The sequence below is a fragment of the Centropristis striata genome, chromosome 19 (assembly GCF_030273125.1).
Source record: "Centropristis striata isolate RG_2023a ecotype Rhode Island chromosome 19, C.striata_1.0, whole genome shotgun sequence".
NCBI classification, from domain to species: domain Eukaryota; kingdom Metazoa; phylum Chordata; class Actinopteri; order Perciformes; family Serranidae; genus Centropristis; species Centropristis striata.
Genome location: NC_081535.1, coordinates 17,244,848 through 17,258,650, shown reverse-complemented (window position 1 = coordinate 17,258,650; position 13,803 = coordinate 17,244,848). Strand labels below are relative to the sequence as shown.

Below are 13,803 nucleotides of genomic sequence, written 5' to 3'. Positions count from 1 at the left end.
CTCATGATACTTGTCATGTCATGTTCCTGACAGGCTTTTGTGACTCTTATGTAGACACCTTCAAAACAAAGTGTTACCATATCTTGCTTAAGTCACAAAGGCATGTTCAAAAAATTGCCTAAGTAATTTATTTCTCTTAAGTTCTCTAAAATTTACACACAATGTTATTACTATGCCAATAGCCATCCTTTGTTACATCCTTTTTGATTGAAATGATTAATAAATGTCATATGTTACACTTTTGGTGAACTTTTTTGTGTTTCCTGCAAAACTTGAAAAAATGAGTTAGGCGATTATTTTAACAGGGTGACGATAAAGTGTTCATCAGTGGCGGAGGAGGCATTGAGATTACTGAAATAAAAGTACAAGTACCACATTGTGAAAGTAAACTGTTGCTAGTTAAAAAGAATGCTACCTCAGTAAAACTAAATAGGTCTAATCAGGAAAATGCACCTAAATTCATTAATAAATAAATTCAATTAAATTAAATGCCAAATAAACAAACAAATAAATAACATGACTTAAAAATAAATCAACATATAAGTTATTAGATGGTTGCCAATTTCCTGTCAATCTTCTATTTGATTAATTGACCGTTGTTTTGACTTGTACAAACTTGGCATGTTGGGTAGTTTAATTCATGACAAAACATCATATTTTATAGTCTTTTTTTATGTGTGTTTATGCAAAAATCTTAATTTGTAAAGTAAAGTACAATATTTTCCTCTGAAATGTAGAGGAGTAGAAGTATAATCAAAAAAATCAATTACTTTATTTATCCCCGAGGGGAAATTCAGTTAGTCTGGTAGAATCTCTTGAAGAATGAGACAGCCTGATGGCTCTAGGAGCGAAGGATCTTTTGTATCCGTTCTGCAACAGAGAGAGAGGAGCCACCCACTGCTGTTTTTTTGGTCCATAAAGGTTTTGTTTAGCGGATGATCCGGATATTTCAAGATGGCCTCGAACATCTTGACAGTGCATCTCTCCACCACCTCCTCCAGTGTGTCCAACCTGGCTCCAACCAGAGAACCAGCTCTTTTGGCTAGTCTGTCCCAGCTGACTGCAGAATAAAACAACACACTTGCCACCACAGAATGATAAAACATCTACAGCATCTTACTACAGATGTCAAAAGATCTGAGCTTCCTTAAGAAAAAGAGGCGGCTCTGCCCCTTTTTGTAGAGAGCGTCTGTGTTTAGGGACCAGTCCAACTTATTATCCAGGTATACACCTAGATACTTATAACCTGGCATGAAAAGAAAAGACACAAGTAAAGTACCTCAAATTTCCTTGAATTACTTAAATTCAGTTGATTAAATGTACATATTTAAATTCCACCACTGGTATTCATTGTCTACTTTATAGTATAGGAAAAGTCTTGCATTCAGGTTTTGATAAAGTAACAAAAAAGAAGTACTCAAGTTAAGCTAAGTACACTACTTGAGTTAATTTATTTACTTAATTTCCACCATTGCTTTGAGTACCAGTTTTTCCTCTAGCTATGTCCTCTCGAATGAGCCTCTTTTGAATTGAATTCTTAAAAAGCATTTGAATTTAGGTTATTTTCACCATGTCATACAGTGCAAGGCAAGAAAGAGGTTATATTGAGCTTTTCATGCAATAATGTAACTTTACCCCACTAGAATGTAGCGCCAATCCAGTCTGTGTCTTACTGCACAGAATAAGAAGCAAACTCAATGCCTTTAGAAGATGCATTGCTAAGTGGCTAATTTTAATTTCAGTTTGAAGAACCTTGACCGATTTCACATCTTACATTCACTTTTAATTGACGTGATGAAGACTTTCCTTGCATTTTTCATTTGGATACATAAGTGTACGGTGCTACTTCGTCATGGCCCTCTCAAGTCTGACATTTTCTGGAATAAACGTGTTGTCCTTACTGAACTTGAGTTTTCATTTCATGCTGTTATCACAAGTTTCAACAATCCCGGGTCCTTCAAGCATGGAGGAATTTCAATATTATCCATCCAGCGCTCAGTATTCAGAGGCTTTATTGACTTCTGTCTCACATTCTGCACAGCTCTGACTCTGAGAGGACTGTTAAGTGCGAGAGATAATATGCTGATAATATGCCCCCCTCTTGTCATCCAGTTATTACGACAGGAGTGGTGCCCTTGCCTGCTTTGGCCCCAGCACATGCTCATCAGGCATTCCTTATGTTGCTCCACTCAGCAGCAGCAACAGCAACAGCAGCAGCAGCAGCAGCAGTGTCCTCCTTTCCCCTCTCTCCATTGTGGCTGTGCCTCTTGCTCCTGTCTCCAGGGGTCGTCAGTCTGCCATCGGGCCCCCTCTGAAGTTGTGAGCCACAGAGATTACAGTCTAATCCCTGGTGACTTGGAGATATTTTTAAGAGATGATGTTAGACATGTGAAATAAAGACTTGGCCCCTTCTAAAACAGGCAGGAGAGGAAATCCAGAGGACATGTGTGAAATGCAGACTTTCAATAGAAAGACACTCCAGACAGACTCCTCTAAGTGCTTTTTTTTTAGTGATACGGGCAGATGTTGAGGAAATAAAAGGACCAACTGTGAAATATAAGGAAGCATGGCCTGCTGATCTCAATGACTTGTGGTATTTAGGGCGCAAGAGCCGCAGCATTTCATGCATGTACATTACATCGGCACACAAAGGCGTACCACAGCACACACTCACGACTGGCATTTGCAGGGTTTGCGGTTTTGGTCAGCAGAGCTCTTGCTGGGTGTGTGGAGGGGAGTAAAGAGAGAGAGAGAGAGAAACAGAAGGGTGGAAGGGTGTAACACAGAGTGAAGGCCACTGAGATGCCTTCTCAGCCTGAAGCTATTTCCTGTGGACGAGCTGCTGGGCCTATAATTGGTTGTTCCAAGGGCTCTGTGGACATGTTACAGAGGAAATCCTACATGTCACTGAAAATGGGAAACATTTTGCACTAAGTGAGAAGAGATAACCATGAAGACATTTTACAAAGCTTATGATTAACTTTGGAGAAGTAATTAAATGTGTGAACAGCTGCATTATTACCTCCACCAAGGAGGTTATGTTTTCACTTTAATTTGTTTGTTGGTTTGTTGTTTGTCAGCAGGATTAAGTAAGAACCACCAGCCCGATTTTTATGAAATTTGTTGGAAAGATGTAGCATAGGGCAAGCTAGAACCCATTAAATGTTGGATCTGATTTACAGGCTTATACACAGGTTTTTTCCACTATTGTTGACATTGCAAGAAAGGGCATGGCCTTGGCAGAGGTCCGTGCTCTCTGAGTGCCTTACTTGTTAGACAAGAATGTTTGGGTATTACCAACAGATACTCCATACAAAACTGATGAAGGTGTCAATCCAACTGTTAAGCATAATTGAAAGGGTTGATATGAACAAACAGACTGAGGTTTTAAATATGCGTATATACCGTACAGCAGGTTTGGGGAAACTACTTTGAAAGCAGTTACTTCACACTAGACCAAGTTACACTAGGGAGAAATCTCGTTTGGTCAACTAAAGCTATACTTAGAAAAAGTAATTTAAACAGTTTCTCTGTGTCCATGGGTCTTTTATCCCCATCCACCAAATATCTTAATAATTCAAAATTAGTGTGTGTTTGTTAAATAATGCTGCTCTGTAGTTTGTAGATACATTAGTATAACTACACAAAACATGGCAAAAAAGTAATTTAACTACTTTAATTACTAAGCAAATATAAATGCAGTTAAACTACCAGCAACCTACTGCAAAATGCAGTTAAACTACCAGTTCAATTACATTCAGTTCACGACTCCCCAACTCTGCCGTACAGTAACAATCGCAAATCACAATAGCTGCAACCACATGCGCACGTGCATCCATGCATTCATATATTCACAGGATATATTTAGGAGGATGGCACTTCATGGCAGTCCAACCAGTAGTTGTTCCATGTGTACTGTAAAGCTGTGGATTGTCCAAAAACAAAAAGCATGAGGCTGGCATGGCTAAAAATATATTTATATATCTATAATATTTAAAAAATTAAAGACTTTTTCCCCCCAAGCAACCTGTTCTTCAGTGATCTGCCACCTGGAGAAAGATATTTGCATTGGCTGGGTATTTGTATTAATACAAAGAAGGAAATAAAAATGGCTTCTTTATCCTGCCCATGAGAATCATATCCAACATAAATGGCAAGTAATGACAGGAAGTACTCACCATTTAATCCAATTTGAGAAAGTTAGTTTCTAAAGAAATGCGATTTGATGAGAAAAACACTTTGTTCTTGTGTTTTTCTGACTCGTTCCTTTGGCATCACTTCGCCCTTGACATTGAAGCACTTCACTTCCATTTAATTTTCAATTTGCTATTCAGGAAGCTTGCTTATTGGGGAGTTTTAACAGTTTGACATTTGGGCTGATATGCATAATTCGCTGATTTAGAGGGCAGCGTAAGTCATATATCATACATGAGAAAGTGATACTTTGCATGATATCAAGTCTATTATATCTGCAGCAAATAAAAAAAGAGTAATTCTTCAAGGTAAAAGTGCAGCAAGTTCCCACAATTCTGTTTTTAACCCATAAAATCTTTGTTTTGAAGAAAATTCTTGTTTGTACAAAGAGGAGATAAACCCAATTAACCGTTATCTGATAACTTTATTATCAAGTTAAAAAAAGACAATGAATTACAATATTTACAGAATATCCAGAGATAAATGGAATAAAATTGTAAACAATCATTCTAGGCAACATCACGACCCACCATCAGGTAATCAGATTTATATGGGAAGAAAGGCAAGAAGGAGAGATTCTAGTGTCAAACTATGGAGACAACAGTCTGAAAAGAGAAATGCATCGGAAACAAACTAAACATATATACAAGTATCCAGTGTGTTGTCAGCAGGGGTTTAACTTTGGGTAAACTGGGAACATCACAGTCCAAAGACTGCACACAGTGAGGGATTCATAGTCATTTTCTATTAAAATGATCACAGAACAACAAACAATTTTGGGTTGACAGCTTCATTACCCAGATTGTCCCAGTTTATCATCTGGTTTACACTGGGCTTTCAAGCTGGGCAACAAGCTGCCTTACAAAGCTTATTTCTACAACAATAGTTTTCAAACAGTTTTACTTTCAAAAAGCTACAGGCTGGTCCTGAAAAACAGAAAAAAGGGCTTTGAGATTCAGCACCAACTCAACAGGTTTTTAAGGTATTACAAGGACTGAGGAGGTCAGTGGGGCTGCTACATTCCCACCTCTTGTTGACTGGGTAGACTACAGGCAGGCCTACTTGGAGCAAGTGAGCTGACACCCTTATTGGTTCATGGAGTGTCAGATGTTGGATTGGAGTCATGAGTCAGCTAGATCTCAGAGGGATCTATAGTCAACTGGGAGCCCAAATGATGGTCAAGCCCAGAAAAGGACCAAGCAGTTTAGGTAAATGCTCCCAAAGGAACATTGTTTTTCTCGTCTCTTCTTATTTTGCCAAGTTTATCTTCTTCACAATAAAAGCCCAGGCCATTAATTAGTAGAGAACTGCATCTTTTCCTTCACATGTTTAAATATTGTACAACCACACTGCTCTTCATATCTGCTCATTCCCATTACAGTACAAAAAAGGAGATATTTTTCATTGTAACCAGACATTGTACAACAGCGTAATAATGTTGGATTGGGGACTCAAAAAGCCCCAAACGGTTAGCTATCATCTTTAGATTTCTTTTTTTCTTTTCTTCTTTTTTTAAAATGAGAACACCTAAAGGAAAAAAAGGGTTAAAGTATCCTTTCTGAAACACCACGGTTTAAACACTTAACGAGTAGTTTTTGTTTTCTATACATGGCTGCAAACGTGGTTCTCCTAGGTTCCAAACCCAAATTTCCCATTTCCATTAATGGTTCAATGCTCAGTAAAGACAATCACAGCAGCAAACACAGCAGGCTTGGTAAATATTTTGGTACCAAGAACACAATTACATTAATTGTGCTCCTCTATAAATTTGATTTTGTCGTTATCAGCCATTTTATCTCAGATTGTTTAACATTGCTTATTGGTCTTATCGGGATTTGATATAAATTTAACTTTGATTTTTTTTTTAAATTGCTATTCATTATCTTATAAGGCTTAAGGGCATTCAAGCAGCAACTTCCAACAAATACAATCTCTGCCTTTTGTCAGTATCAACAACAACTTTTTTCTAAAAAGAAGCACACATATGCAGACTATGACAGTTGTGCCGATACAGAATTTAAAGGGGTTTAAGTCGGGGGATTTGACACCTTTTAAAAGTCAAACTTCAACATACAGTCCCAGTGGCAAATATAGTCTTTATATGTGGAAACAAATGGTTTTAGGGCTTTCCAACTTGGTTACATTTGTCTTTTCAGTGTATCCCATCGTGTCAAAACTGGACAAAAACATGTCTGTGGTGTCTGTGGCATCAGCCATAAGTTTCTGAAGGGACGTCTTGAAGCAAAGATTTGAGTTTAATGCTTAATGCCAACCTGTCAGTCATTTGAAGCCTAAAAAAATCTGAATTTGGGTGATATGTTGGAACCAGGATGGAGCTGAGGTAATCACTAGGGCTGACTGTGAACGGCAGAGACATCTGTCAATCACGCATGGCTCCACTTATACACAGTTTAGCAAGGAACATAATTTGTGGTACTCACAGAATAAAAACACACTTAGCAGCATTTCTTTCCATAAACAGCAATCCCTTTCAATCCAGATAAAATAACACGCAATGAATAATGCTCAAATGTTTTTAATGCTGTGAGTATAACAAACTAAATTCTATCCACTTCCTTTGGATCGGCAGAAATCTCAGGGTCGGATATTTTAAAACTTCATCGAATACACTAAAAATATCTGAATGGTTCAATACCACCAAAAATTGATGAGATTATATTATATATTATTTTTGTAATCTGGTCAAACTGACACTTTAAGTCTCAACATCCTCTTTGCTGCTGTTTTGCACTAGTGCAGGTAGTACTAACTTCACGCAGTTACAAAAAGGTCAAATTTACTTTAATCCAATATGATGTTGGTAAAGATATGATGTATTTCACATCACAGCAAGAGGGTCGCGGGTTCAAATCAGGCTTGCCCCATCAGTTCAAAGACGTGCAGGTTAGGTTAATTGGTGACTCTAAAATTGCCCGTAGGTGTGAATGAGAGCGTGAATAGAATCTTTCTCGGTGTGTCATCCTGTCCAGGCCCAGGGTGTACCCCGCCTCTCGTTCATTATCAGCTGGGATTGGCTCCAGGCCCCTGTCACCTGAGTTCAGATAAGCGGTTAAGGACAGCTATAAGGTGGAGTTTTCAGAAAATCCTTAATTGAACTTCAGTTAATATCTTGTTCGAGCATCCTGAACATTGGCCCAAACAGTGACGTAACATATACGAGACTGAACGCGATTGACCATATTGTAGTCATGTTCATGTATCATCATGTTGATACCAACCAGCTTGCCGTATGCAAATTATCGCCAATATCTTACTGCAAATAGAAATAAAAGTTTTCTTGGACTAAACTTGTCCTGACTGACATGAAATTACCATACAAGCCATACATTTTTTACATTTTGGAAGAAAGATTGGGGCTGATTTTCTGTTATTTCAAACTAGCTGATTTTTCTTTAAAGCAATTAAAGTGGCTGCATTTTAAGGCACTTATGCACTGGCTTCAATACTCAGCCTCCTCCAAACTTTACATTAAACTGTCAACATGTGGACAGAGCTGGATTCTGGCTCATCATATTACTATTTTGCACTGAAAAGACAAGTGTAATCTCTGTCTACTGATCATGATAATAAATATCATGCCATGTTGTAAAAACCTGTAGTTATGTCCCAGGCTAACTCTTGTTACGCTCAGCTTAACGGATACCTATATCATACGGATACAGTCATGACACATTAAAAACGTCTCTGTTGTTATATTGTTCCGCTGAGTGCACAGGTTAACTGTGATGTTGTTTAACCTGGCCTACAAACAACATTATATCTTAAAGGGGGACAGGAGATTTAAACTACTCCCATTATTTCCATGATCTCATCAGTGAAATTACTGGACAATTAAATATTACAGTGAAAATATGAAGGGTGCCACAGGCTGAAGGCTTATACGTAGTATAATATTAAGGGACCTAAAATATAGCAATTTGCTACAAACATTTGGGGAAATTGTCAGTATTTCTACAAATGAAAAAAAGATGATTTGTGGTTTTACTAAAATAGATAAGGTGCGACTCTTTCTCAAGGGATACTTCTACACATTTAACACAAGGCTAAGATGAAAAAAGTCTCAGATTTCAACAAGAAAAGGTAGCGCTGGGGTGGGCCACGGTTTTAAATGCTTTCATATCTTGTTTGTTCCTTTTGGGTAAATTTACAGGACCCCTGTTTTGGGGTAGTGTAAAAGGTGCTTCAAATAATAAAATACTCAATTTAGTTAATCATTTTGGACAACATTCTTTATAAATAGCTTCGTTTTATCTAGGTGGGATCTTTCACTGTAGATTTGACCAGAATGTCAGCAATAAAGAGTTCTGTTCACTATTGGTTACCAATATATTAAGATCTGTCCTAGGGGACTGCCCGTTTTAAGAGCTCAGCCGTTTTATGCAGCACAATCTAATACTTAAATATGTAACACCTAAAATCTAGTAATGCGCCAACTCATAACAAGTCACTTTTTTTTCAGTTTCAATCTTTTTGTTTCCTTTGATGTCCTATTTTAAGATCCAACTCAGTGCTGATCCTACCCAAAGTTATCAGTTTCTAGCACAATATCCCAAGAGGCCACAATCAGTTCAACCAAACTGTTGATCCTTTTTGGTGTTGAGCATTTCTTTGTCTTCAACATACTGGCTTGGACTTCTCAGTGATAGATCAGCTGGGTTCCCATCCTCGTGGTTGGTGTTGGTGGACAGGTCCAATCCTGTGTCCATCAGGACAGAGGAGCCAGTGGAAGAAGAAGCTGAGGCCTCTAATGCGGAGGTGGTGCTGGTATCCATTTGACTGTTGTTAACCATCCTAACAATGAGGAAGGGAGCAGAAATTAGTGCTTTAACCATGTGGAAAGATATCAACAAACATAAGATAAATAATAGAAGGGGCGCAATTTTAAATACATTACAAATAATAACTTACTTCCTGCTCAAATAGGCAGTGGTAGCATTAAGCTAGCATAGACAATAAGGTCAAGTGGCTGTATTTTGTTATACATGTTAAATTAACCACTGTAGTCAAGTTGAAGTTGCTTGTTTTCGTCCAGAAAAGGATCACATGATAAGGGTGAGATGAATTATAACATTATCACTGACAAGCAGTGGTGGAATGTAATTAAGTACATTTACCCAAGTACTGTACTTAAGTACAATTTTAAGGTGCGTGTACTTTACTTAAGTACTTCATTTATGTAACTTTATACTTTTTACTCCACTACATTTAGCTTAAAGCTTTAGTTATTTTTCAGGTCAAGATTTAACATAGAAATCATGATCAATTTAAAGTGGTTTGACATTTTTCTGAAAAATAAACCCTCATAACAGTATATTGAGTAGTTAAATGAGCCCAATGTTTACAAGATTAACGTGCTGCTAACATAAATGCATAAAAAAAACCAAAACCTAATAATATATATGATATATTTATTTAGAATATAGAAAACAATCTGAGTGAGTCCATTCTGCATAATGAGCACTTTTACTTTTGATACTTTAAGTACATTTTGATGATGATACTTTTGTACTTTTACCAAAGTAAGTTTTGAATGCAGGACTTTTACTTGCAGTGGAGTAATTATGCAGTGTGGTATTAGTACTTTACTTAAGTAAGGGATCTGAATACTTTTTCCACCACTGCTGAAGACCCAACCAAGAAGCAAATGTACATAACTGTTTTCAAAGGTCTAAGTATCTGTCCGTCTCGAGTAAAATGCAAAAAACTAGGGCCAGCACTAACCAAAACTCTGAAAGTCAGGAGTAGTGTGGGCGCTTTGTTTAAACGTAGCTAAAGTTATGTGTATGAAAACCAAACTGTGTGAAAGTCTTAGGCAGGTGTGAAAAAATGCTGTAAATAAGAATGCTCATAATTAAGTTTATTAATTTAGTTAATGGTTTATTTTAATCAATTAACAAAATGCAAAGTGAGTGAACAGAAGAAAAATCAGTATTTGGTGTGACCACCCTTTGCCTTCAAACCAGCATCTTTTCTTCTAGGCATTTTTTGACACCTGCCTAAGACTTTTGCACAGTAATGTGTATTCACCATGTTTACCTTTTAAGTTTAGCATGATAATATTTGCGAATAAACACAAAACACAAAGTACACCTGAGGTATGATGAGAATATCCATACTGTTGGTACAAAGACCAGAAAGACAGACCACGGTGGGTCACTGTACAATAAAAGTACACAAGCTCACACGCAAAGTAAGTAGAGTAGAGAAGAGGAGAAATATGAGAAAATACTAACATGCCATGTCGAAGCACATGACGTTCCCACTCGAGGCTGTTGGTGAAGCAGCGGCCACAGAACTCACAGGGAAGACGCTTCTCTGCAGAGCTGCTGCTGCTGCTGCTGGTGGGAGATGCAAGGACCTCTGGGAAATAGAGTTCAAATTATTGGTCAGTCTCAGAATAATTTAAGAAGTGTTCATTTCCTTTTTGCTACAATATTTGACAACAATAGAAATATTTGTTGCTATAGGTTATTTATTAGCAGGCATCAGTACACTATACATGATTATACATCAGTCAAAGTAAAAAAAGGGTAATTTATTAGGAATGAATGGCTTATCTGTAGACCAGGGATGATTAGTAATACTTTGGTATGAATCTACCTTTTCCTTCAGTGTGCAACCAATTACCGTCACTCAGTTATTAATAAACAAGGAGAATGAAATGCAGAAATCAATTCAGCATTAAAAGACTGGCTATTTTGAAAGAAGAATAGCAAACAAATATTTTGAAAGCATATGTATGCTATGGGACTTCCAACACTCTGGCAGCATGATTGTTTACTTTGTTTCCTTACTTATAGGCCCATTTATTTGGCTTAAAATGAGTCACAGGAGATTTTTCACACTGATCACAATTTGATATAAAATTACTGGGAACACAACAGAAATGGCTTTTCAGCAGATACTCATTTATAGTTTAATCCCAGTAGGTTTTGTAAAGAAATGTGTTGTGTGATCGGCTCATATGCAGCAGTCAGAAAGTATTCACTGGAGTTCTGGCCGGCTGTGAGGCATAATGTGATCTTTCAGCAAACATCAGTGGTTGTATTTGACAGTATGAGGGGATTGTCCTTTGGTTTTGGAAGTTTGAATGGGAGTAGATGATCTTATAGGGCTGGGCAATTAATTAAAAGTACTTTCAATTATGATTTTGGCTTCCAACAATTATAAAAACAAGATAATTGATAATTGTTGCTCTTGTTTTATCTTGTGTTATACGTCCAGTATACCCTTCCTTTACACATTAATGCAGAGTTACTGACTGGAATAGGTTGAAAACAATTTACCCAAATGTTGAATAAATATTATGGAGTTTTCATTAGATTGTGGCAGTGCACTATAACATATTTGATCTGATTTCCTCAGGTCAAATTGATTTAATTTATTGTTTTTATGTACTGAATGGTAGTAATTTTAGTAGTTTTCATTGGGTTGTGGAAGATATGCCTAGTTGATCTTATTTATTTTGATCAAATTTATTTCTATTTATTATGTTTATATTATTTATCTCAATATATATTTATATATTACAAAACCGATTCCAAAGAAGTTCCAACGGATGAAAACAGAATGTATCAAATTCAGAATTCAGTGTGCACTTTATATATCTTGTCTACATACAGTATTTAACTGAATATAGGATAAGAAGGACTTGCATATTGTTGCATTATGTCTTTATTTACGTTTTCACAATGTCCCAACTTTTTTGGAATCAGGGTTGTATTTATTTGATTTATTTATCTCTTTTTTCTTGATTTAAATTTAAAGTTTTTCAGTTAAATCATGTTTAAAGTTCAAGAAAATCCACAGTTAAACAAACATGTTAAATAATCCTGTTGATTTCTGCAATAATCAAGTAGCCCTAAAATGTTTCTTTATTTTACCTTGTAGTCCAGGCTTCTCCTCCTCCACCCCCCTGACTTCCTCTTCATCTTCTTCCTCCTCTTCGTCCTCCTCCTCCTCTTTGATGTTGTTCTCCATCTCTTCATCATCCATCTCTCTCTGTTCCTCCACCAAGTTCTCCATAATCGCCATTCCTTCGTCGTCATCGTCCTCCTCAGCCACTTTTTCATCCTCAACCATTTCCATAATTTCTCCATCTTCTTCCTCCTCGCCGCTGCTCTCTTGTTCCTTTATCATCTCCAGCTGGTCCAGGTTGACGCGGCCCATCAGCTCAAAGTTCCGGACAACCTGATTAGAAACAGACGGTTTTCATCAGTTTGGTGTAGTGCACTCTGAGCAGTTCTTATCTATGAAAACTCCCTTTTTTAAGTGAAAGTGTGGACACTAGATTTTCATAATGCATTACATTTGTGTGTGACAGAAACAGCTCATATAATTGTTTTTGCATCTTGTTGCAAATGATGTCACTCCTTATGAGCAATTCCCTCCTCTCACACTCCCTGAGGACTCTGAGAACTGCAGCCCTGCAACATCCTTCCCAGCAGTGACAATTTCTGATCTTCCACTCCTCCTACCATGAATAAGCTTTCTGTTTCACCCACGAGGAGCCCTGCTCTCTCATTCTTCCTTTAAACTAAATGTCAACAATTGACATCAAAGTTTCTACAGGTTTGCGGCTCATATTCACATGATGCCAAAATAATATGGACTTCATTGCTTTCTGGACCTTTTTGACCTTCAGCTACACATGAAAGGACCCAAAACTTTATTCATGATGTGCTAGTCCTCATACCTACATCAAATAAAATGCATAAAGACAACCAGCGTCAGTGCCAAATATGAAAAAATACCCAGGTTGACCAGATTTTAAGTTTTTAATCTAGCACATCTGTCTTGTGTGCAGTAACTTTGTAGTAACTGTGACCTTGAGCTATTATACAATTGCAAGAAAAAGTATGTGAACCCTTTAAAAAGGCCTAGTTTTCTGCATTCATTTGTCATAAAATGTGGTCTGATCTGCATCTAAGTCCCGAGTACACCAAACACAACATGCTTAACCCTAATACCACACAAACAATTATTATATTTAATGTCTTAATAAATATATCCATTCATAATGCTGGTAGAAAAAGTAAGTGAACCCTTTGGCCAATGACTCCATTAAGAGCTAATTGGAGTCAGGAGTTAGCAAACTTGGAGTCCTAACAATGAAATGAGATTTGAGTGAGGTGTAGAGATACTTTGACCAATAAAAAACACTCAAACTTTTTGAGTTTGCTATTCATAAGAACCATCTGCTCATGTGAACCATGCCTCGCAAAAAAAGAGATCTCCGAAGACCTACGATCAAGAATTGTTGATTTGCATCAGACTGGAAGAGGCTACAAGGTAACCTCAAAGACTTCATGTCACAGTCAGCCCCTCCTCTGCCTCCTCCAGCTTCCCACCTGGTGGTGGCCCCGCCCCCTAATCACACACCTGTGTCTCATCACCTCATTGACTCTGTATTTAAACCCTTTGTGTCCCTTTCCCCAGTGCCAGATTGTTAGTGTACCATGTGTCCTACTCTCCAGCGTTTTCCTAGTGTGCTTCTTTGTTTTGACTCTTGCCTGTTTTTGGACTCTGCCTTTGCCTTATCCCTTTGGATTGTTTGCCTGCCTTGCCTGACTGAACTCCCGTGTACCG

The 13,803-nt window shown here is 37.5% G+C and overlaps 1 protein-coding gene across 1 annotated transcript in view; it reads right to left on the bottom strand.

Moving 5' to 3' along the window:
• Positions 1 to 4,598: 4,598 nt before the first annotated feature.
• znf462 (zinc finger protein 462) overlaps positions 4,599 to 13,803 on the bottom strand; it is a 60,809-nt gene continuing 51,604 nt past the window's right edge. The window contains exons 11-13 of the mRNA XM_059357611.1: positions 12,099 to 12,405; positions 10,449 to 10,575; positions 4,599 to 9,006 (exon numbers count right to left, since the gene is read on the bottom strand). Of these exons, the coding sequence (XP_059213594.1) occupies positions 8,784 to 9,006; positions 10,449 to 10,575; positions 12,099 to 12,405 (657 nt within the window). The 3' untranslated portion in view covers positions 4,599 to 8,783. The remainder of the gene's footprint in view (positions 9,007 to 10,448; positions 10,576 to 12,098; positions 12,406 to 13,803) is intronic.